The sequence below is a fragment of the Hemitrygon akajei genome, chromosome 8 (genome assembly GCF_048418815.1).
Source record: "Hemitrygon akajei chromosome 8, sHemAka1.3, whole genome shotgun sequence".
NCBI lineage: Eukaryota > Metazoa > Chordata > Chondrichthyes > Myliobatiformes > Dasyatidae > Hemitrygon > Hemitrygon akajei.
The window spans coordinates 17,239,403-17,261,170 of record NC_133131.1 but is presented as its reverse complement, the minus strand read 5'-3'; the positions used below and the strand labels follow the sequence as shown (position 1 = coordinate 17,261,170).

The following is a 21,768-nucleotide window of genomic DNA, read 5'->3' as shown; positions in this document are numbered from 1 at the left end:
AGTCAGAGGCTGTGCCCTCTAGTCCTAGACTCTCCCACCATAGGCAACATACTCTCTACATCCACTCTATCAAGGGCTTTTCACTATTTGATAGGTTTGAATAAGGTCACCCGTTATTCTTCTGAATTCTAGTGAATACAGGCCCAAAGCCAAACACTCTTCATATAACAAGTCATTTGATCCTGGAATCATTTTTTGTGAACCTCCTTTGAAACCTCTCCAGTTTTCAGCACACCCTTTCCAAGACAAGGGGCCCAAACCTGCTCACAGTACTGCAAGAGAGCCTCACTAGTGCTTTAAAAAGTTTCAACATTACATCTTGAAATGAATGTTAACATTGCATTTGCCTTTCTCACCACAGACTCAACCAGAAAATTAACATTTAGGGGATCCTGCACAAGGACTCGCAAGTCCCTTTGCATCTCAGTTTTTTTTTTAAAAGAATTCTCTCCATTTAGAAAATAGTCAATACTTTCATTTCTTCTACCAGAGTGTATGACCGTACACTTTACAACACTGTATTCCATCTGTCAACTCTTTGCCCATTCTCCTAATCTTTCTAAGTCCTGTAGCCTCTCTACTTCCACAAAACTACCTACCCCTCCACCTGTCTTCATATTGTCTGCAAACTGCAGTCATCAATTCCATCATCCAAATTATTGACATATAAACACAAAAAGAATCAGTCCCAACACAGACCCCTGTGGAACACCACTAGTCGACAGCCAGTCAGAAAAGGCTCCCTTTATTCCTACTCTTGGCCTGCTGCCTGTCAGCCACTGCTTTATCCATGCTGGAAGCTTTCCTGCAATACCACGGGCTTGTAGCTTGTTAAGCAGCCTCAAGTGTGGCACCTTGTCAAAGGCCTGAAAATCCAAGTACACAGCAACTAATTCTCCTTTGTCTATCTTGCTTGTTATTTCTTCAAAGAATTCCAACAGATTGGTCAGGCTAGATTTTCCTTTGAGGAAACCAAGCTGACTGCTGCCCATTATGATCCTCCCAAGTACCATGAGGTCCGACTAACTGGCCTAATGTTTCCTTTCTTCTGCCTCTCTCCCTTCTTGAAGAGTGGAGTGACATTTGCAATTTTCCAGCCTTTCAGAAACATTCTAGTGACTCTTGAAATCAGTACTAATGACTCCACGATCTCTTCAGCATCACTTTTAGAACTCCAGGGTGTACTCCATCTTGTCCTGGTGACTTCAGACCTTTCAGTTTCCCCAAGAGCCTTTCTGTCTAGTTATGGTAATTTCACACACTTCATGCAGTCTGACACCTGAACTTCCATCATACTGCTAGTGTCTTACACAGTGAAGACTGATGCAAAATACTGATTCAGTTCTTCCACTATTTCATTGTTCCCCATTACTACCTATTCAGCATTGTTTTCCAGCAGTCTGATAATCCACTTTTGCCTCTCTTTTACAATTTATTATCACTTGCCAGAAGGAATCTTCTACCTTAAGCTCTAATCAATTCCAGTTCATTGCATAACACCTAATCCAGAATAGCTGATCCCCTAGTGGGCTCATCCACAAGCTGCTCTAAAAAGCCATCTCATAGGCATTCTAGAAATTCCCCCTCTTGGAATCCAGCACCAACCTGATTTTCCTAATCTACCTGCATATTGAAATCCTCCATGACTATGTTAATCCCCCATTGGCCTTTTGGCATGCATTTTCTATCTCCTGTTGTCATTTGTAGACCATATCCTTACTACCGTTTGGTGGGGGGGGGGGGGTCCTGTATACAACCCACATCAGGGTGTTTTTACCCTTGCAGTTCCTTAACTCTATCCATAATGATTCAGCACCTTCCAACCCCTATCTCTTAATGATTTGATTTAATTTCTTTAATCAACAGAGCAATACTGCCCCCTCTGCCTTTCTGCACATCCTTTTGATAGTGTGTACCCTTGGATATTGAACTCCCAGCTATAATCTTCCTTCAGCCATTATTCAGTGGTGCCTACAACATCATACATGCCAATCTGCAAATTAGGTTCATCTACCTTATTCCATGCACTGCAAGCATTCAGATATAACACCTTAAGTCTTGTATTCATCCTTTTCAATTTTGTCCACCTCTTATGTTGCAGCTCATCCTGTTGACAGCAATTTTGCTCATCAACAGCTTCTCCTCACTACACATTGCCTTTGTTTGTAAACCAGCTACCTCATCTTCAGCACTATCATCTGCCTTTCCTTCGATACTTCTCGCATTGAAATATACACAGCTCAAGACACGAATCACACCATGCTCAACTTCATGATTCCTAACTTTGTCTGAGGTCTTACCAACATCTGTTTCCACAACCTCTGCACTAACTGTTCTGGCACTCTGGTTCCCATCCCTCTGCAACTCTAGTTTAAACCCCACTGTGCAGCATTAGCAAACATTCCCAGTAGGATATTAGTCCCCCTCCGGTTCCAGTCCCACCTTCCCTGGACGAAAGCTCAATGATCCAAAAATCTTGTGCTCTCCCTCCTACACCAATTCCTTGGCCATATATTAAACTCTATAATCTTCCTACTTCTGGTCTCAGTAGCACATGGCACAGGTAGTAATCCTGAGATCACAACCCTGGAGGTCCTGCCCTTTAACTTAGCACTGAACTCCCATCAATTTCCTACTCAGAACCTCATCACTCATCCTACCATGTCATTGGTTCCTACATGGACCACAACCTCTGGCTGTTCCCCCTCCCACTTAAGAATGCTGAGGGCTTGATCCAAGATGTCCCAGACCCTGGCACCCAGACGGCAACATACCATCTAGGAATCTCATTCTCACCCACAGAACCTCCTGTCTGTTCCTCTATCTAACAAATCCCCTGTCACCACAACATGCATTTTCTCTTCTCCCCCACCAGTTCCAAGTCATTGAGTTGGACTTTCTGCCAGAGACCCAACCACTGTGCCTTTCCTTTGATAGGTCAACTCCCTCAACAGTTTCCAAAATGATATATAGTGCCAGTAAAAAGTACCCCAACCTGAAGTTTTCATGTCATTGTTTTACAACATTGAATCACAATGGATTTAATTTGGCTTTTTTTTAAAAACACTGATTAACAGAAAAACACTTTTCCTGTCAAAGTGAAAACAATTTGGTCAAAATTTATTTCAATTATTAAACACAATAATTACTCACCTCCTTCATGTGAGTATTTAGTAAATGCACCTTTGGCAGCTATTACAGCCTTGGATCTGTGCATAGGTCTCTATAAGCTTTGCACATCTGGACACTGCAATTTTTCACCATTCTCCTGTACAGAATGTTCAAGCTCTGATAGATTGTATGGGTTTAGTGAGTGTACAGCCCTTTTCAAATCCAGCCACAAATTCTCAATTGGATTGAGGTCTGGACTCTGCCTTGGCCAGTCCAGAACATTAACTTTTTTTTTCAGCCATCCTGTGTAGCTTTGGCTTTGTGCTTATTGTCATTGTCTTGCTGGGAAACAGATCTTTTCCCAGGTCACCATTCTCTTGCAGACTGTATCAGGGTTTCCTTGTATTTTGCTGCATTCATTTTACCCTCTACCTTCACAAGCCTTCTGGGACCTGCTGTGGTGAATGATCTCCACAACACGATGCTGCCACCACTATGCCTCACAGTAGGAATGGTGTGTTTTTGATGATGCACTGTGTCTGATGGCCAGAAAGCTCAATTTTGGTTTCATCAGACCATAGAACCTTCTTTCAGCTGACTTTAGAGTCTCTCTTTGCCATTCTCTCATAAAGCTGCAACTGGTGAAGCACCTGGGCAACAGTTGTTGTATGCGGAGTCTCTCCCATCTCAGCCACTGAAGCTTGACTCCTCCAGAGTTGTCAGGTCTCTTGGTGGCCTCCATCACTAGTCCCCTTCTTGCACAGTCACTCAGTTTTTGAGGATGGCCTGTTCAGGGCAGATTAATAGCTGTACCATATTCTTTCATTTTCTTGGATCCATTTCCTGCCTTGTGCTTTTCAATAACCTTTTCATGGAGCTGCCTCAAGTGTACTTTGGATCTTCATGGTGTAAGTTTTGCCAGGATACTGACTCACCAGCATTTGGATCTTCCAGATTCTGGTGTATTTTTACTACAATTAATTGAAACACCTTGACTGCACACAGGTGATCCCCATTTAACTAATTATAAGACTTCTAAAACCAATTGGCTGCATACGTGATTATTTGGTATGTCGTATTAAAGGGGGTGAATACTAATACAATCAATTATTTTGTGTTTTATATTTGTAATTAATTTAAATCACTTTGTAGAGATCTGTTTTCATTTTGACACGAAAGTCTTTTTTCTGTTGATGAGTGCCCAAAAAAAGCCAAATTAAATCCGCTGTTATTCAGTGTTGTAAAAAAAACATGAAAAGTTCCAAAGGGTGTGAATACTTTTTATTATTTGTTGAGGGGGATGGCCACAGGGGTTCTCTGCACTGGCTCCTTCTCCCCTTTCCCGTTCCTGACTGTCACCCAGTTTCCTGTGTCCTACACCTTGGGTGTAACTACCTCTCTATATGTCCTATCAGCCTACTGATCCAGAGTTCATCCAGTTCCTTTAATTATTCAGCCGTGAAACTATATCATTCTTTTACCTATAAACATAAATAGCTAATGATTTTTATCTTCAGATCTTTCTCCTTTACAAAGATATATTTCTTCCACTATTATCTAACATGGCAGCAGCATGCACAGTATTCAAGATGCACTGTAGCAATGGAAAACTTGTGCAACAGCATTCTAAACCTATCCCTGCTTATGCTAATTTCCTTCTGAGATGCTTGCTGTTCTGCTACTGATGTTGAATTTGCTTAAATGTTGCTGGGACAAGTCCTGGAATTTACCTCATAACAGCATTATACAAATACGTCCTTACTACTGCTTAATGTTACCCAGTTAAAGTGTACACACCAGACATAGAAGGCTAAAGTCCACATTCAGAGCACTTAATAATTTGTTCAGCAAAAACATTTCCTTTGATGATTTGATTTGATAAAGTGCTAAGATGATTTGTGGAGTTGCTGAAGTGCCTGCATGAAAATTTAACAATTCCACTTTTGCATGTGGATGTTGACTGAGAGTATAGATTCAGAGTTGGTAACTGCTCAGTTGTCTGGTTCCATTTTGTTTCAGGTGACCCATTTGATCAGCCACCATGTCGTGGTTGCTCTTCCTACTTAATGGAGCCTTACATAAAGTGTGCAGACTGTGGGCCGCCTCCTTTGCTTATATGCTTACAGGTACTCAGCAATGTTCATGCTGCATGAAAGATATTATTCTGATAGAGGGCCTCCCTGGGTTATGGGTGGGCTGAGTTAAGGAAATCCAACTTTAAACAATTGCTCCCATATATTTTTCAAGAAAGCAATAACGAAATGTTTTGTGGTATACATTAATAACTGGATACAGTGTATATACTGGTTAATTACGGGTAGTGTTGGAATGAATAGTCAATGAAATGAAAATTAAAGCTGATGTATGTAAAGCAGTGCATTATTAATTAACGTAGAAAATGGACACTTCTGACTTGGGGAGAATCAACTTATGGACAATTCTCAGAAAGAGTATCCTTATGCAATCCAAGGACTGCCTGTCTTTTGGTACTTTACTCTTATGATAAGGCCTTAAGACATAGGAGCAGAATTAGGCCATTCAGCCCATCAAGTCTGATCTGCCATTCCAGCGTGGCTGATTCTGTATTCTGTAAACAATTCTCCTGTATTCTTCCCACAACCTTTGATGCCCTGTCTAATCAAGAACCTATCAGCCTCCACTTTAAATATACCCAAGGACTTGGAGTCCACAGCCATCTGTGGCAGTGATTTCCACAGATTCAACGCCCTCTGATTAAAGAAATTTCTCCTCATCTCTATTCTAAATGGATGCCCCTCTATTCTGAGGCTGTGTCCTCTTGTCCAAGACTCACCCACTACAGGAAGCATCAGCAATCCTTTCTCCCATTCCAACCTCACTCCTTTCGAACGCTGTGCTCTCCACTCCCTCTGCACTAATCCTAACCTCACCATCAAACCCGCAGATAGGGGGATTTTGTAGTAGTCTGGTGTACTGACCTCTACATTGCTGAGGCCCAGCGACAACTCTCAGACATCTCTTACAGGACAACGCTAGGGAGCAACAGACCATTGTTTCTCACATTATCACCAACTTTATTAGCTGTGGGGATCTCCCATTCACTGCCACAACCTCATAGTTCACGCACTCCATACCTCCTGTTTCTATCTCCTACCCAAGATTCACAAACCCACTTGTCCAGGTACTCCCATAGTTTCAGCTTGCTTCTGCCCCACTAAGCTCATATCTGCATACCTCGACTCTTTTATCTCCCCTAGTTCAGTCCCTTCCTCCCTACATCAGTGCCACTTCACACGCTCTGGATCTTTTCAATGATTTCAAGTTCCCTGGCCCCCATCATCATATTTTCACTATGGATGTCCAGAGTCCCTATACACATCCATTCCCCATCAGGAAGGCCTCAAAGCTCTCCATTTCTTTCTGGACACCAAATCCAACCAGTTCCCCTCCACCACCACTCTACTCCATCTAGTGCAATTAGTTTTCACTCTTAATAATTTCTCCTTTAGCTCGTCCAACTTCGTTTAGACAAAAGGTGTAGCCATGGGCACTCGCAAGGGTCCCTGCTATGCCAGCCTTTTTGTCGACCATATGGAACAGTCTAATATCCAAGCCTACACTGGTGACCATCCCCCACTTTTCCTACGCTACCTCGACAAACGCATTAGTTCTGCTTCTTGCACCTATGCAGAATTCATTGACTTTATCCATTCTGCCCTTAAATTTACCTGGTCCATTTCCGACACCTCCCTCCCCTTTCTCAATCTCTGTCTCTAGAAATAGCTTATCTACTGATGTCTATTATAAACCCACAGACACTCATAGCTACCTGAACTATACCTCTTCCCACCCTGTTATTTGTAAAAACGCCATCCACTTCTCTTCAATTCCTCTGTCTCCGCTGAATCTGTTCTCAGGATGAGGCTTTTCAATCCAGAACGAAGGAGGTGTCCTCCTCCTTCAAAGAAAGTTGCTACCTTTCCTCCACCATCAACACTGCCCACTACCACATCTCTTCCATTGCACACACGTCTGCTGTCACCCCATCCCCCCCACCAGTCTCCGCATCCAGCACATAATTCTCCACATCTTCCATCATCTCCAACAAGATCCCCCCCCCCCACCACACACACAATTTCTGCTTTCTGCAGTGATTGATCCACTCATGACTCCCTTGTCCATTTATCTCTCCCCACTGATCTCCCTCCTGGTGCTTATCCTTGCAAGGGGAATAAGTGCTACATCTGCCTGTACACCACCTCCCTCACTACCATTCAGAGCCTCAAACAGTCCTTCTAGGTGAGGCGGCACTTCACCTGTGAATCTGTTGGGGTCATATATTGTGTCCAGTGAAGCCTCCTGAGACCTAATGTAGATGGGAGACTGCTTCACCAAGCACCTGCGCTCTGTCCGCCAGAAAAAGCGGGATCTCCCAGTGGCCAGCCATTTTAATTCCACTTACCATTCCCATTCCAATATGTCTATTCATGGCCTCCTCTACTTCCGTGATGAGGCCACACTCAGGTTGGAGGAACAACACCTTATATTCCATCTGGGTAGCCTCCAGCCTGATGGCATGAACATCAATTTTTTCGAACTGGTAATGGTTCCCTCACCCCACCCCTCTTCACCAGTCCCCATCCCCTTTTCCCTCTATCGCCTTGTCTCCTTGCCTGCTCATCATCTCCCACTGGTGTTCCTCCCTTTTGTTTCTTCCATGGCCTTCTGTCCTCTGCTATTAGATTCCCCCTTCTCCAACCCTGTATCTCTTTTGCCAATCAACTTCCCAGCTCTTTCCTGCATCCCCCCCCCCCCCCCCTCCAGGTTTCACCTATCACCTTGTGTTTCTTCCTCTCCTCCACCCACCTTTTAACTCTACTCATCTTTTTTCTCCAGTCCTGCTGAAGGGTTTCGGCCTGAAATGTCAACTGTACTTTTTTCCATAGATGCTGCCTGGCCTGCTGAGTTCCTCCAGCACTTCGTATGTGTTGTGTTGAATTTCCAGCATTCGCAGATTTTCTCATGTTTTTTTTTAATCTGTCCATGAATGTTGTAGTCCAGGGTAATGGAATTAAATTATGGTATTAAAAGTCTGCATTGATTTATACTAGAGAAAATATCCTGCAAAATGAAAAATTGGGCTCAACACAACTTATCCTTTTATAACCTACTCTAATCAGTCCATGTTATGTGCTTATTTTCAGATTGGCATACCTGCAAAGTCAGGCACCAGTCCCATCTCAAATTTATTTCATAACAAATATCTGTAATGTATGTGCACATTGAGAAACCAGTTACTAAATAGGGTGCCTATAGGGTGATTGGTTTTCCGACCCCTTGTATCAAGTGGCTCCATGCTATGCACTGTTCTAATAAAATTCAGCCTTTGTTCACACAGCTAATCATTGCTTTAGTAATTTAATTGTAAACAGCTTGTTAGTGTTTATTAATGCATGTTAATGTTTTTACAATATTATAAGGCATATTTATATTTATTTGGAGAGTGTATTGAGTTGAAAATAAAAGCCCAGAGTGTTATTGGGCTATAGTGATATTGAAAGGTCTAGATAGAGTGGATGTGGAGAGGATGTTTCCTATTTTGGGAAAGTCTCAGACCAAAGGGAATTGCCTCAGAATATAAGGATGTTCCTGTAAAAGAGAGAGGAGGGGAATTTCTCTAGCCAGAGTGTGTTGAATCTGGTATTCATTACCACAGGCAGCTGTGGAAGGCAAATCATTTGGTGTATTTAAAGCGGTGGTTGATAGGTTCTTAATTAGTAATGGCGTCAAATGTTATGGAGAGAAAGAAGGCAGGAAAATGAGGTTGAGAGGAATAATAAAAGTTGAGAGGGAGTTGGACTGTGCCCAATCAGTGAACAGGAGCGCAAGAAAAAGCAGTAATTTCACATAGGTTGTGGCAGTTTTCAGAGTTGGACTGCACCCAATCAGTGAACAGGATTCATCAGAAAGGGCAAATAAAAAAGGCAGGGGCAATCAGAATGGCCGTTGTGTGAGTGGGCCAGTGTTGGAGTAGTTTTGGCTCATCAGGCTTGGGTGAGGTAAATACCTGATAAGTTTCTTCTTTATTCTTCATTCCTTGTTTGTTACAGCACAGTGCAGTGAGAATGCCTTGTGTTCTTTGTGTGACATGTTGCAATTCTGGGAGACCTCAACCTCCCTGATAACCACGTCTACATTAAGTGCACTGAGAACGTAATAAGGAACTGGAGCTGCAGGGAGGTAGTCACCCCTAGGTTGCAGGAGGCGTGTAACTGGGTGACTGTCAGCAGAAGGAATCAAAATGGGCAGCTAGTGCAGAGTACCCCCGTGGCTGTTTCCCTCAATAATGGATATACCATTTTGGATACTGTTGAGGGGGACAACCAGTGGCGGAAGATAGAAAAGGACAATGTTACGATAGTCATGAGGGATTTCGATATCCAGGTAGATTGAGAAAATCAGGTTGATGCTGGATCTCAAGAGGGGGAATTTGTAGAATGCCTGCGAGGTGGCTTTTTAGAGCAACCTGTGACTGAGCTCACTGGGGGATCAGCAATCTTGGATTGGGTGTTATACAATGAACCAGAATTGATTAGACAGCTTAAGATATAGGAACCCTGGGAACAGTAATCATAATGTAATAGAATTCACCCTGCAATTTGAGAAGGGGAAGCTAAAGTCAGATATATCAGAATTACATTGGAGCAAAGGGAATTGGAGCAAACTGACTTTTCTGTTCAAGTTTTTCTAATGAAGCAATTGGCAAGTTTTGTTATATATGGGCAGAACAAGAGTTAATACTCGTGACTACTTAAAAGAAAAGTATAATAAAGAGCAAGGACTTGTGAATCAGTTGGAATCTTGATTGCAAATAGCACAAGAAAATAACAATATAATTAATTTCCTGAAGTTATTTCAATTAAAAAGCAAGAAACTGCAGATGCTGTGAATCTGAAATAAAAACAAAATGCTGTCAATTCTCAGAAGGTCAGGCAGTGCCTGTGGAAAGAGAAATAGATGAGTGGTCATCAACCTATGACAAAAAAAAACTATTTTTGCTCCACAGATGCTACTTAATCTGCTGATTATTTAAAACAAAAATAAAATAGCATTTTTCTCCACTACTTGAACAGCTTACCATACTTATCAAACATTTTTAAAGAAATTTGAGGTGAAGAATATCTTTTTTTTGAACTTTTTCTTGTTTGTAGTGCTTTACCAGAGGGTTTGAGTACAAGAAGCATCAAAGTGATCATAGCTATGAAATAATGGTAAGTATAGAGATTTTCAAAATTCTGCTAAACATAGATACTGGAAACTAAATATGGGTTTTTGTTTTTGATCGTTCTGATCACTTCCTAAACAATTTAGGAAAGTAAGTTCATTGTGGAGTAAAAATGGCATTCTTATTGTTTACAGAATTGGGCTTGTAATGTTGAGGGAACAATAGTGGACATCATATTTGAGTTTTTAAAAATCCTGTATTTTGTTAGGTTCTTTCAGAGGTGCTAAAACACTTAAAAATCATTTTTTGGGAGGATAGTTTTTGTGTAAAGTAAGAACAAGTAGTTGCGCAGGACTCTCTTGAATGTCTCACCTAGATAATAGGCCATGATCCAAACTACAGAAAGTATGAAAGAAATAATTAAGATTATAAAGATATGCCAAATCAGTGTTTTTAAAGGGCAGAACAAGCTTGGGTTGAGTAATCTGTACGCATTAATGCTTTCATAATTTCCATCTACTCTCAAAGTAAGATGGGATAAATTTATGGTACTAGCTCTGTTGGAAATTTGTGTACTTTGAATGAAGGTGTTTAAATTTATCCACCTCTTTTGTTCTTTCAGTCAAGCAGAAGTCAACAGTGACAATGAGATTCAATTTCCGTACTTAACATTGGGACTGGTAAGACAAATGGTGCTGTGTTTAAATTGTTTTTTCTTTTTCATTGTCCACAAACAGACATCAGATTTTCCAATTTTGGATCCAAACTGGACAGCTCAGGAGGAGATGGCGTTACTTGAGGCTGTGATGGACTGTGGTTTTGGAAACTGGTAACATTACTGATCTTTCATTTGCAATTTTTTTTTAATGCAGAAAACTTTTTGGATCATTTTTATGCCAGGGTTCCATCAATATTTTTATTGCCTGCTAGTATTTTGTTCAAGAGCAAGCCAATTATCCCTTGTACAGCCATCATAACTGCACCAGATTCAAATCCCGTTTCTCTTGCTCTTTATGAGTGAAGAACATTCATTGCCATCCTTGGTAACTTACTACATTATTTAACTCTGCTGCCTATATTTAACTGTAGGGTTCATCACAAAAATTGTTATTGAGTGACAGCATTCTTATTCATACCAACAGATGTGCTCGTCTTTTGTATTGTAGATTGAGTTTCCATTCATTGTATGAGCCAAAACTCCAAATCATTTGTAAGTTCTAAGCTATAATGTGACAGGTGACACGGATATGAGTTTACCCATATCTTGTGTTAAGGTATTTGCTGTGATTGAGCTTTATGTCAACACTTGAAAGCCAAAATTTGCTTATTTTCTCTGTCTTAATATTTCCCATTGATCAGAGTCATTTAAAAAATACACAATATTCATTTGAGTTCCTCATCTTATTTTCATGCAGAATATCATTCTGAACCTTTGAAGCTTAATATATTAAGTTAGTATTGTACATATTAGATGCATAATCATAACAAAGATTTTTTAAATTTCAAATTTGGAGCATTGAATTAACTTTTATAACTAAGTTGACTACAATGGAAAATAAACAATTTTTGCATCAAACTCTCTATTCCTTTTTCTTTATAATATCTGGGATTTGAAATGGTGTGGGGAGAGAATGCTAACTTATTAGCAATTGTTCAACAAAATATTAATATTTTTAACAAAGTTGAATAAAGGAGGAAAAAAACATCTTTGTGCCTTTTGGGCTAAAGTTGAAATGCGTTGGTTCCTTTTTGCCCTTAATCACTATATCATCCATATATCTTTGCCAAAAATGATCTCATCACAAACCTATACTCCTTAAAAGCCCAGCTTTATTGTAAATAGTACATTATTTGGAGCAATAATATATAAATAACTACTCATCTGTAATGTCAAAGGTAATTTTTAGCAGGCTCCCTGTTGAAGTTATTGTTGCCTACAATGGTGTTCTATTAAAGCAGTCATAATTTTCCAGTCCTCCACTTTTAAAGGATTGTGTAGCTTGGCAAAATGAAGTACTGTTGCTCAATAAATTTGCCTACCATCATTTGGAAATAAGTGAATTTACAAAATGTCTTATTCAGATAAAGCATTAAAATATGATGGATTCTTGTACAGAATGAGCTTTAAGATACTTAATCATTGCTTATAAAACAAGCCTGATTAAATAAAGAATAGTGCCTATTATAAATATTACCCTGAATTTCTGCTTGCACTTCAAATTCCTACTAAGATAAATTTCTTTAATCATGCACATGAAATTCTCAGATGAAACTTCCTTTTCCATCAAAAGGAATTCATTAATGTATTTTAGTGAGGTGACTTCAAACAATTTTGTTTGCACTGCTAAACATAATAATGCATATTAACATTTTTAATAAGGCTATATGGCTGTCAATGAGTAACCAGATTTTAAGTCAATTAAAATGACAATTAAAGAAACTTAAACCACTTCAATGTGCAGTTTTACAATAAATCAAGTACTTTTTGATATGAAAGAACATTCAAAACTTGCCTTTACACCTAATTAAAATCTACTCTGTTTTCTTAGCATCATAATCAGTGGAACTGGGCAATTTTCATTTGAGCATTTGGTCAACTTCTGCATGCAAAGTCTCGTGGTAGATGAATCTTGAATATGTAGCCTTTATCACCAGACTCTTAAAATTTAAGGTAACATGTATCTGGGCATCTGTTGTGAGCAACTATCTGAAGCATTCATCACCAGATCTATTCAGACTATGTATCCAATACTGCTTTCCTTTTGTTAGAAAAATATTCTTTGTTCTAAGATCATCCTAAAATGCAACAGCGCCTGATTTCATTTCCACTAGGTGAGAATGTATTGCCTTCCTTGTCTCTATTTTCACCACCAAAGAGGAGTCAATGGGAAAAATTGTCATCCATTTAGATGCTTCCCTCCTTTCTCCTTACCTAACATGCTAAACTTTCCCTTACCTTCTTGCAAGCGACTGCTTTCTTATCAACATTTTCCACATACGATTTCTTTAACCTTTATCAAGCTGTTGATTATCTGACTTGCCTTTCAAGCTATTGCCTTAATTATGTTCCCTAATACTTTTGAGTACTAAGAGTGTCCACTTCAAATCTTACCACCGTGCATCTCATTTTGTGAATTCAAAACATTGGCCCATTCTAATGTATGTACATCTTAAAATACCTCAAAGCTGCTAATTTTCAATTCTGATTGATTCTATCCAAAGTGACTTCCAATGCGCAAAGAAACAACTCACCAGAGTTGCTATTAACATCTTCAACAGTATCAAATAAAAAAAACACAAACACTGATAGTTTTCCACCCATTCCCTCGCTGTTGACTGCATAAAATCTTCTTAGGATCTATTCTTGACTCTTCTTACCACTGGAGAATCTGATGGCACTCACTTTTATCTCACAACCTGACCTCCCAGTATCTGATTTCTTGGTAAATGTCCAGTAGTGGATGAGCAAACATTTCCTTTAACCAAATAGTAGAATGACCAAAGCCACACCACAAATTTTGTTCTCTGACTTTCTCCCAGTCAGAGTTCTCAAGCTGAGCATCAGTTTCAAGATTCTCATGCTTATTTTTCAATCAATTTATAATCATTTCCTTCCCAAAATTTGTCACTACAAGGATCTTTTCCAGTTCCATAACTGCTTTTCTACAGTCATTAAACATGTACTTGATAATAATCACCATGATTGATGCTGCTCTTGTGTACACCTTGAAATACTACCCCCCGCCCCACAAACCCCAGTCCGTTCTTTGGTTCTCCCTATTACAAGTCTCAAAACCCACTATCTTTGACAGCCTTCTAGTCAACTGCCCTGGTAACTTTGGCATTCACTCATCAGTGTTGGACCTCGTTAAAAAACACATTGATTTTAAAAATTTCATCATTTTCAAATCTGGTAGTGAACTTGTCACTACTTATCTCTGTTACTTTCACTACCTCTCTGATTCTTGGATCTATATGGCTCCTGTAGTTATGTCTAAAGCATCCTTGATTTTAATCCCTTTTCCATTTTGTGACTATTGTGCTTGGAACTTCCTGAAAATACCTCAACTTTCTTACATCTCTGCTGCTGCTTAAAACCGACTCCTTTGACCAATGTTTTGGCCAGGTACACTAAAATCCCCCTATGACTTTGCAGTTTTCTATTTGTTTGTACACTGCTTGAGTATTTAGGGACATTTATGGTGGATGAATGTTGCTATACAAAATAAGATGTTATTTAGTGTCAGATCTTCATAATATTCCTTGAAGCAGATTGTAACACTTTGCTGTGTTGAAAATGCTACATAAATTCAATAGTTGTTAAACAGTAAAATAAACATTAACTCGCAAAGAATTGCACAGAATTTTAAGATGTATATTTGGATCATTTCACACATGATAATGCAGCACAGGTGCCTAGTAAGTTAATTGTTTTTTATTACTTTCCACTACATTAGAAGAATGTCAAATACACTTGTTAACCATCATTTTTCAAAAAAAATCTTTCTTTGAAGGCAAGACGTAGCCAATCAAATGCGTACAAAATCCAAGGAGGATTGTGAGAAGCACTACATGAAACATTTTGTTAACAATCCACTGTTTTCCTCAACGTTACTGAGTTTGAAGCAGTCTGAAGAATCCAAAGACCTTGATAAGGCAATCACATTCAGATGTGAGTTACCATTGGGTTTGAAAGTGGAAAAGTGTGAAAAGCCAAAGTGGAAGGTGACTTCCTCAGTGGTTTAAATGTGGCAGATCTTTGATTGGGTTTATGGAATTCCATTGATTGAATGAGCTAAATGATCCTTGGAAGATCTTGGACCTGGGTTTGAGTCTTGACCTCTAAGTTATTGCGCTCTCGGTGCTATAAAGAGTGCTACGGTTGAGCTTTTGTTACCAGATCACAAAGAGACAAATGTTCCAAGCTTATTCTGGTGGGACATCAGATGGTGACTTGATCGATAGGATGCTCATCCCATTGAATGGTCAGTTGCTATTGAGACCTTTATACCATTACATTAGCATATTAGGAGCCAAACCTCTGCTCCAAGTTTGGAGTACAAGAGAGACAATGCAATGGGGGAGGGGGGGGGAGAAACAAATTAATATTTCATTGATGCTCATTCCATCGAAACAATTGCAGGATGTTATCCATCACGGAGAACTAATATTTGCATTATTAATTGGTACTTCATCGTTATAAAGCAAATTGCTGTTGTTTTCTAATTAACACAGCTTCTGATGAACCACCTAGACCAGCATTTGATTCAGCACTGTCAAGGGACATGGCAGGATATATGCCAGCACGAGCAGACTTTGTTGAGGTAAGTATTTTACCTTAATTGGATTTGAGGATCATTATGTAGATAATTTTTTGAAAAGAGAGCAGCATTAATTTATTTTGTTATTTGGTAAGACGCCAGTTAAGTTCCCAGAGACCAGATAGAGCATGGAAATTGCTACCATAAGGAGCAGTTGAGAAAAATTGCATTAACATATTCAATGGAGATTTGGATAATTGGGGGAGAAGAGAATGGGAAGTGAGAGGATTTAAATTGGGGTTAGAGAAAGGATGGTGGGAACTGTGTGGAGAGCATAAACACTAGAATCAGTAGTCAGGCGGAATAGTTTATATCAGTGTTATAAGTTCAGAAGTATTCCATGTCAAATTATTGTACAAATGGCTGATTACAAATAATGCTATAAATACTGACTTCGGTTCTTAGAATGCGATTCAGGTTTATTTATCAGGTACTTCAGATCATACAGTGAAATACAGTACTGTGCAAAAGTAAAAGAATTCTTTAAAGCGGAGATGCTTTCAAAAATAATGCAGTTATAACTTTCTAAATATCAAAAAAATTATTATAAAGTGCAGTAAAGAGTGAAGAACTAAATCAAATCAATATTTGTGTGACCACCCTTTGCCTTTAAAACTACGTCATTTCTCTTAGGTACACTGTCATGCAGTTTTATAAGAAAATTGGCTGGTAGATTGTGTTCCTAGCATCTTGGAGACCTTTCCACAGTTCATCTGCAGACTTTGGCCGTCTTGCTTGCTTCTGTCTCTCCAGGTAATCCCAGACAGCCTCGATGACGTTGAGATCAGGGCTCTGTGGAGGCCATTACCATCTGTTGCATAACTCCTTGTTATTTTTGCTGAAGGTAGTTCTTGATGACCTTGGCCGTGAGTTTTGGGTAATTTTCCTGCTACAGAATTAAGTTGGAACTGATCATACGCCTCCCTGTTGGTATTGCATGATGGATGAGAATCTGTTTGCATTCTCAGCATTAGGGGTTCCATTAATTCTGACCAGATCATCAACTCCATGATGATGACAATGTGAGGCCCGGGAGGGGCAGAGGCGAGTCTGTTCGGGAGCCGGGGTTGGATCAATCTTCGTCTGGCATCTCATCTACAGCTGTTCCAACATGGGTGGCCCTGAGCTGGTATCACCTGATGGAGTCCTTGAAACACACAAGCTTCCACATAATGTCAATGTGTTGATCCAGGTCATGGAGAAACTCGATTGAAAATGCTCCTCCAACTTCCCAACTCAGATCTCGGAGACCTCTCTACAGCTTGAAAAACCTTGTGTCCTATGACAAACACACTGAATGGCACCAATACTGGCACACCAACACACCCGCTGGCGGAGATCTGATCAACATCTCCACCTTGCTCCTTCCAGGCTTTACTGTAGCTACCAGAAAAACTGGACAGGTGCAAGAAGACTCAGAAGTCACCCAAAAAGCACTACACCGATGGGGCATCCAACAAACCCCAGCATGCCTTTGTGGTGCCCCGACCCAGGATGTCTTCCACCTGGTCCAAACGTGCCCTCTCAGCCATATCTGAGACGGCTTTGCCGCATCCCATCAATGTGGCCTTGAGCTGGAGGAGAGGCTTGTCAAAAACCAGTTAAAAGTATGAAGAGAAAAACACCTGCCGTACGAAACAACAAAAGCAATTCCGTTTGCAGAAGTGCAGCCGCAAACCTGCAGGGAACCTCTGCCATGCTTCACTGTGGGCTGCAGACACTCATCCATGCAGTGCTCTCCAGTTTTTCTGAGGACAAACTGACTCCTGTTTGAGCCAAAAATTTCCAAATTTTGACACATTATTCCAGAGCAGTTGCTGCCATTTTTCAGCAGCCCAGTCCTTGTGTTTTTGTGCGTAGGTGACTGTTTTGGCTTTGTTTCCACTTTGGGGGAATGGCTTTTTAGCAGCAACTCTTCCATGAAGATCACTTCTAACAAGACTTCTCTGTACTTGGGATCCAGATGGTTCTGTGAGTTCAGAGCTGGACTTCTTCCAATATAGAAGAGACGTCAGTTGTATGTATCTCTTGTCTACTGCACTCAGTTTCTATGTCTGACCGCTGTGTTTCAGGTCCTCAACCTTGCCTGTTTCTTTGTGCTTTTTCACATCTTGAAACTCCCATCTGCCGCAAAATTTCTGTTTGGGAGAGACCTTGCTGATGCAGGATGGCCTTATGTCTTGTTGCTGTGCTCATTCCTTGGCATGGTGTAAGAATGATGATTTGAAGGTTAAACTGTCACATTTGCCACACCCTTCATCCAGTTTGAATCCTTCTACACTGTTTCATTTTCATTTAATCAGTTTAGTTCACTCAGTTCATTTTGTCATTGATCATTAGCATCCTGTTTGCTATCTTTGTTTAAGTGTGCACTGGGTTATATACCTACAAAGTAATCAAGTTTCTATTTGAAAAGTTATCTGTTACTTAATTTGTAGCTTTCTTTAATGAAGTACAAAAATTTCCAAAACTTTAATTTTTTTGGAAAACGTATGTTTGGAAATCTAACATTTGCTCTTTTCTACTGACACTAGTACAGAAGACAAAATTTAAACATCTAAAACAATATGTATATAAAAAGTCTCAGATGCCTAAGACTTTTGCACTGTACTGTACATTGTTAGCGTTAACAACCAACACACCCAAGGATGTGCTGGGGGCAGCATGCAAGTGTCACTACATATTCCAGTACCAACATAAGCAGCAACATCATGGGCATGCTATGTTCTGCTGAGCAACAACACAACAAAGCAAAACAGAAGTAAAACAAGCTCCTTTCCCGCCCTCTCATTCACACAGACAGGACTCTCATTGATTTGCAATTCTTTCTTGCATAAGCTGGTCATATTGTGTCCCTCTGCCAGCCCAAGTTAAATGCACAGGTAGCCTCAATTTTTTTTAATGCTTGAAATATCTTGGATATTGGCATAAATATTATGACTAGAAAGCCACTTTCAAGATCCCAGTTTGAGACATGTTAACATGATGTTGCTGCTTATGTTGACATTTACAATTTAGCGGAAGGCCTAGGCTGACCAGCTTCCTTCTAATAACTGTTGCAGCAGTTGCTTTTCAACTTATTGTATTTATTTAAAATAAACTGAATGATAACAAAACTGTGGTGCATACATCTCTCAAACAGGAATTTGATAATTATGCAGAATGGGACTTGAGGGACATTGATTTTGTCGAGGATGACTCAGATATTTTGCACGGTGAGTGTTTTGATTGACAGTATATCCTTTGCTAGCTTAGTAAAGCCTATCAAAACATAACTGCTTTTATGATTTTTCCTTCATGCAAGGAGAGCTTTTTAATTCTCCTTTTTACAAAATAATTTGCAGTTGTCTGTTGTAGTGAGATGCCAAAATAAATTATAGTGGAAATTGTTCCAGAATATTGATGTGTTTAACTTGGCAATCTCTTATATAGCAAGCACAGTATTTCTGGATACACAAAAATTACGATAAGGGTATCAGTTTGCTCACCAGTCACTATAATATTTTGCTCTGCAACATGTTGCATTGTAGCACTGAAGTCACACTGCTGCTTTTGACTCCCTTATTGCTAGAACTTATTAAAATGTAACCAAAAAATGTAATTCTGAAGAAAACATGATAAGCATATAAATGTGAGGAATATGGAAGGACATGGACATTGCGTAGGCAGAAGAGATTAGCCATTTGATTATTAATTTAATTGGTTTGGCACAATATTGTGGGCCGAAAGGCCTGTTCTTGTGTTGTGCTGTTCTATGTATTAACTCTGTTGAAGAGAGTCAAATTATATTATTCTCTCTGAGCAGTTTATTTAACAATTCAACCTTCTCTTTTTAATACAGTGATTAAATGCTGGTGTTTGCTGAAGTAATCCCTTCATCATTTTAATATTTTTACTTTGTTTGAACAGCTCTGAAGCTTGCTGTGGTAGATATCTATCACTCTAGATTAAAAGAGCGACAGCGAAGAAAAAAGTAAGTTCCTACTGAATTAGTTTGACCTTTTATACACCTGGATTTTTTTTCTGTTTTTATTCTGAAAATCATTTCCAATCCCATAAGAAATCAGGATGAATAGCCTTTTCTGTTTGTTTGCTTATATCTTGTAAATAAACTGATTCTTTCCTATAGTTACATACCAGTGCTAAGCATACAAATTTTTGCACCGCAGCCTTTAATTCTGCTATGTGTGAGAAAGTTCCAGATATAATGGAAAATGGACTTAAATAAATCTTGGTAAACAAGATTTTCTAGCAACATTTTAACCACATTTGAGGAGTTTGTCACAATTAAGGCAATACTAGCGATCTTTGTTATCAATCATTAGCAGTGCATGCATATCTAAACAAAAGTCAAAAAATAATGGGTTTGTATATTGACACACACTCTTCTGTGAAGAGACCTAGATTTATTATCCAAATCAGTTGCAAGGGTTCTGAGTGGCAATTCTTAATCAAATACTGAAACATTTTGGCAAATTTAGCCATCTGGGCAGCATAGTTCTTTTTCTCTATCTTTTTCCTGCTCTACTCCCACATCTCCTATGCTTTTTTAAAAAAGCATTGAGACTCCCTCTGTTGATAAGAAAGGGTTTTTATTTGAAAGGTCCAATAAAAATATTTAATTGGGGCTCTTGAGCTCCTGAGGCAGGCCAGGTACAACAGCTTCACAGTATCGCTACCTCCTCCTGAGGTAGCTTTCAGCTGGTTCTTTGTCTGGTCAGTTTTGGAAAGTTAACACCATAGGTAAAAGGTTCCCACAAATTACAGGTCCTGCAGCAGACATAATAGTGCTACACAACGCTTGCGGTTAGGGAAAATATTAGCAGGGTGACCAGGACTATCCCCTGAATCTATTTTATGAGGCCAGGCAGAAAATAGGAAATTGCAAAACTAGATTCTTGTCCATGATGTGTATGAATCTGATCGTTGTAAAAACTGGTGTCATTTTTTTAAACCAGAGAAAACAGTGTTGGAAATTATCAACTTTCCTCCTAGCTCAGTCTCAAACTGGAATAAATTTCAATTCCATGATTGTACATTTTTTCCTGGGTAGAGAGCAGCTAAAGATAATTCCCTTCTGATTTTGTTTTAAAGTGCACTCTCATTTCAAATTTGGCTATTATAACTCACCAAAAAAAATTCAAGAGCTTATGGATTCTGCTCAGCATAAGTGCCATTTGGGAATTTAAAACAAACTTGGACTTATAATGTTCTTCTTGGCCACAGGATATCTCAGACTATATGATTACTAATGAAGTATTCAAAGGAGCTATACTATATAGAATGCCTCATCACTAACAGATTTGCGTAGTGTACTGATCCATCTGTGAGCATATCATGCTTTTTGTTACCACTCGCCCACTGAAAGACAATGCACTAAAATCCATGCAGTGGTGGTCTAATATGTTCAGATATTGATATTTTCACAGTTAAATTTCTGAGCTTCCAGTATTATACAAAATTATTTCCCAACCAGAACATACTGTATGTAATTTGTAAGATTAAGCTTGGACTGATACACCAAATCACTTTACTTCAAGACTGCAAAATAGTTTAACCAATTTAAGTTCTGATGAACAGATCAACTCCTGGACACTAAAGCCAGCGATCCCTTCTACCCTTACACATAATGCAGAATATTTTATCTCTGTCAAAGCTGATTTTGAAAAGGATGTGTAATCTGTATTTGGACCCCTGGGAACATTAAAGTGGTAAATTGTACTCCCACCTATCCCTACCTCTGTTGTGAGCTATTTTATGCTCTTTATTACTGCAGAGAGCTTGTTTATATAGCTTATAAATGTTTTAGAGGAGAATGCTTTTATTAGTGAAAACAGTGATGACATTAAACTATTAAATGATTTGATTCTACCAATAATGTAGAAAATATTTCTAATTGTTGAATTTTGTGTTCTACAGAATTCTGAGAGACCATGGGCTGATTAACCTCAGGAAGTTTCAGAGTAAGTATCTGCAAGTATCCAGTAAGTCTAAATGCAAGCTTATAGTTTTACAGATCTGATTGAGAAGTAATTATGTCTCATTCTGAACTGCAACTCCTAAGTTATTCTCCTTAAAATTAAAAAAAATGATCACGCTATTGGTGAAGAAGTACATCAACTAACAATTGCT

The 21,768-nt window shown here is 39.2% G+C and overlaps 1 protein-coding gene across 8 annotated transcripts in view; it reads left to right on the top strand.

Annotated features, from left to right (window-relative positions):
* Positions 1-21,768, top strand: part of tada2a (transcriptional adaptor 2A) — a 39,879-nt gene that overhangs the window by 2,556 nt on the left and 15,555 nt on the right. For all 8 annotated transcript variants that reach the window (XM_073053365.1, XM_073053364.1, XM_073053363.1 and 5 more), the window contains exons 2-9: positions 5,131-5,237; positions 10,302-10,361; positions 11,053-11,144; positions 14,830-14,987; positions 15,551-15,639; positions 18,779-18,851; positions 19,546-19,609; positions 21,556-21,599. In XM_073053365.1, coding sequence (XP_072909466.1) covers positions 5,131-5,237; positions 10,302-10,361; positions 11,053-11,144; positions 14,830-14,987; positions 15,551-15,639; positions 18,779-18,851; positions 19,546-19,609; positions 21,556-21,599 — 687 coding nt within the window. The remainder of the gene's footprint in view (positions 1-5,130; positions 5,238-10,301; positions 10,362-11,052; positions 11,145-14,829; positions 14,988-15,550; positions 15,640-18,778; positions 18,852-19,545; positions 19,610-21,555; positions 21,600-21,768) is intronic.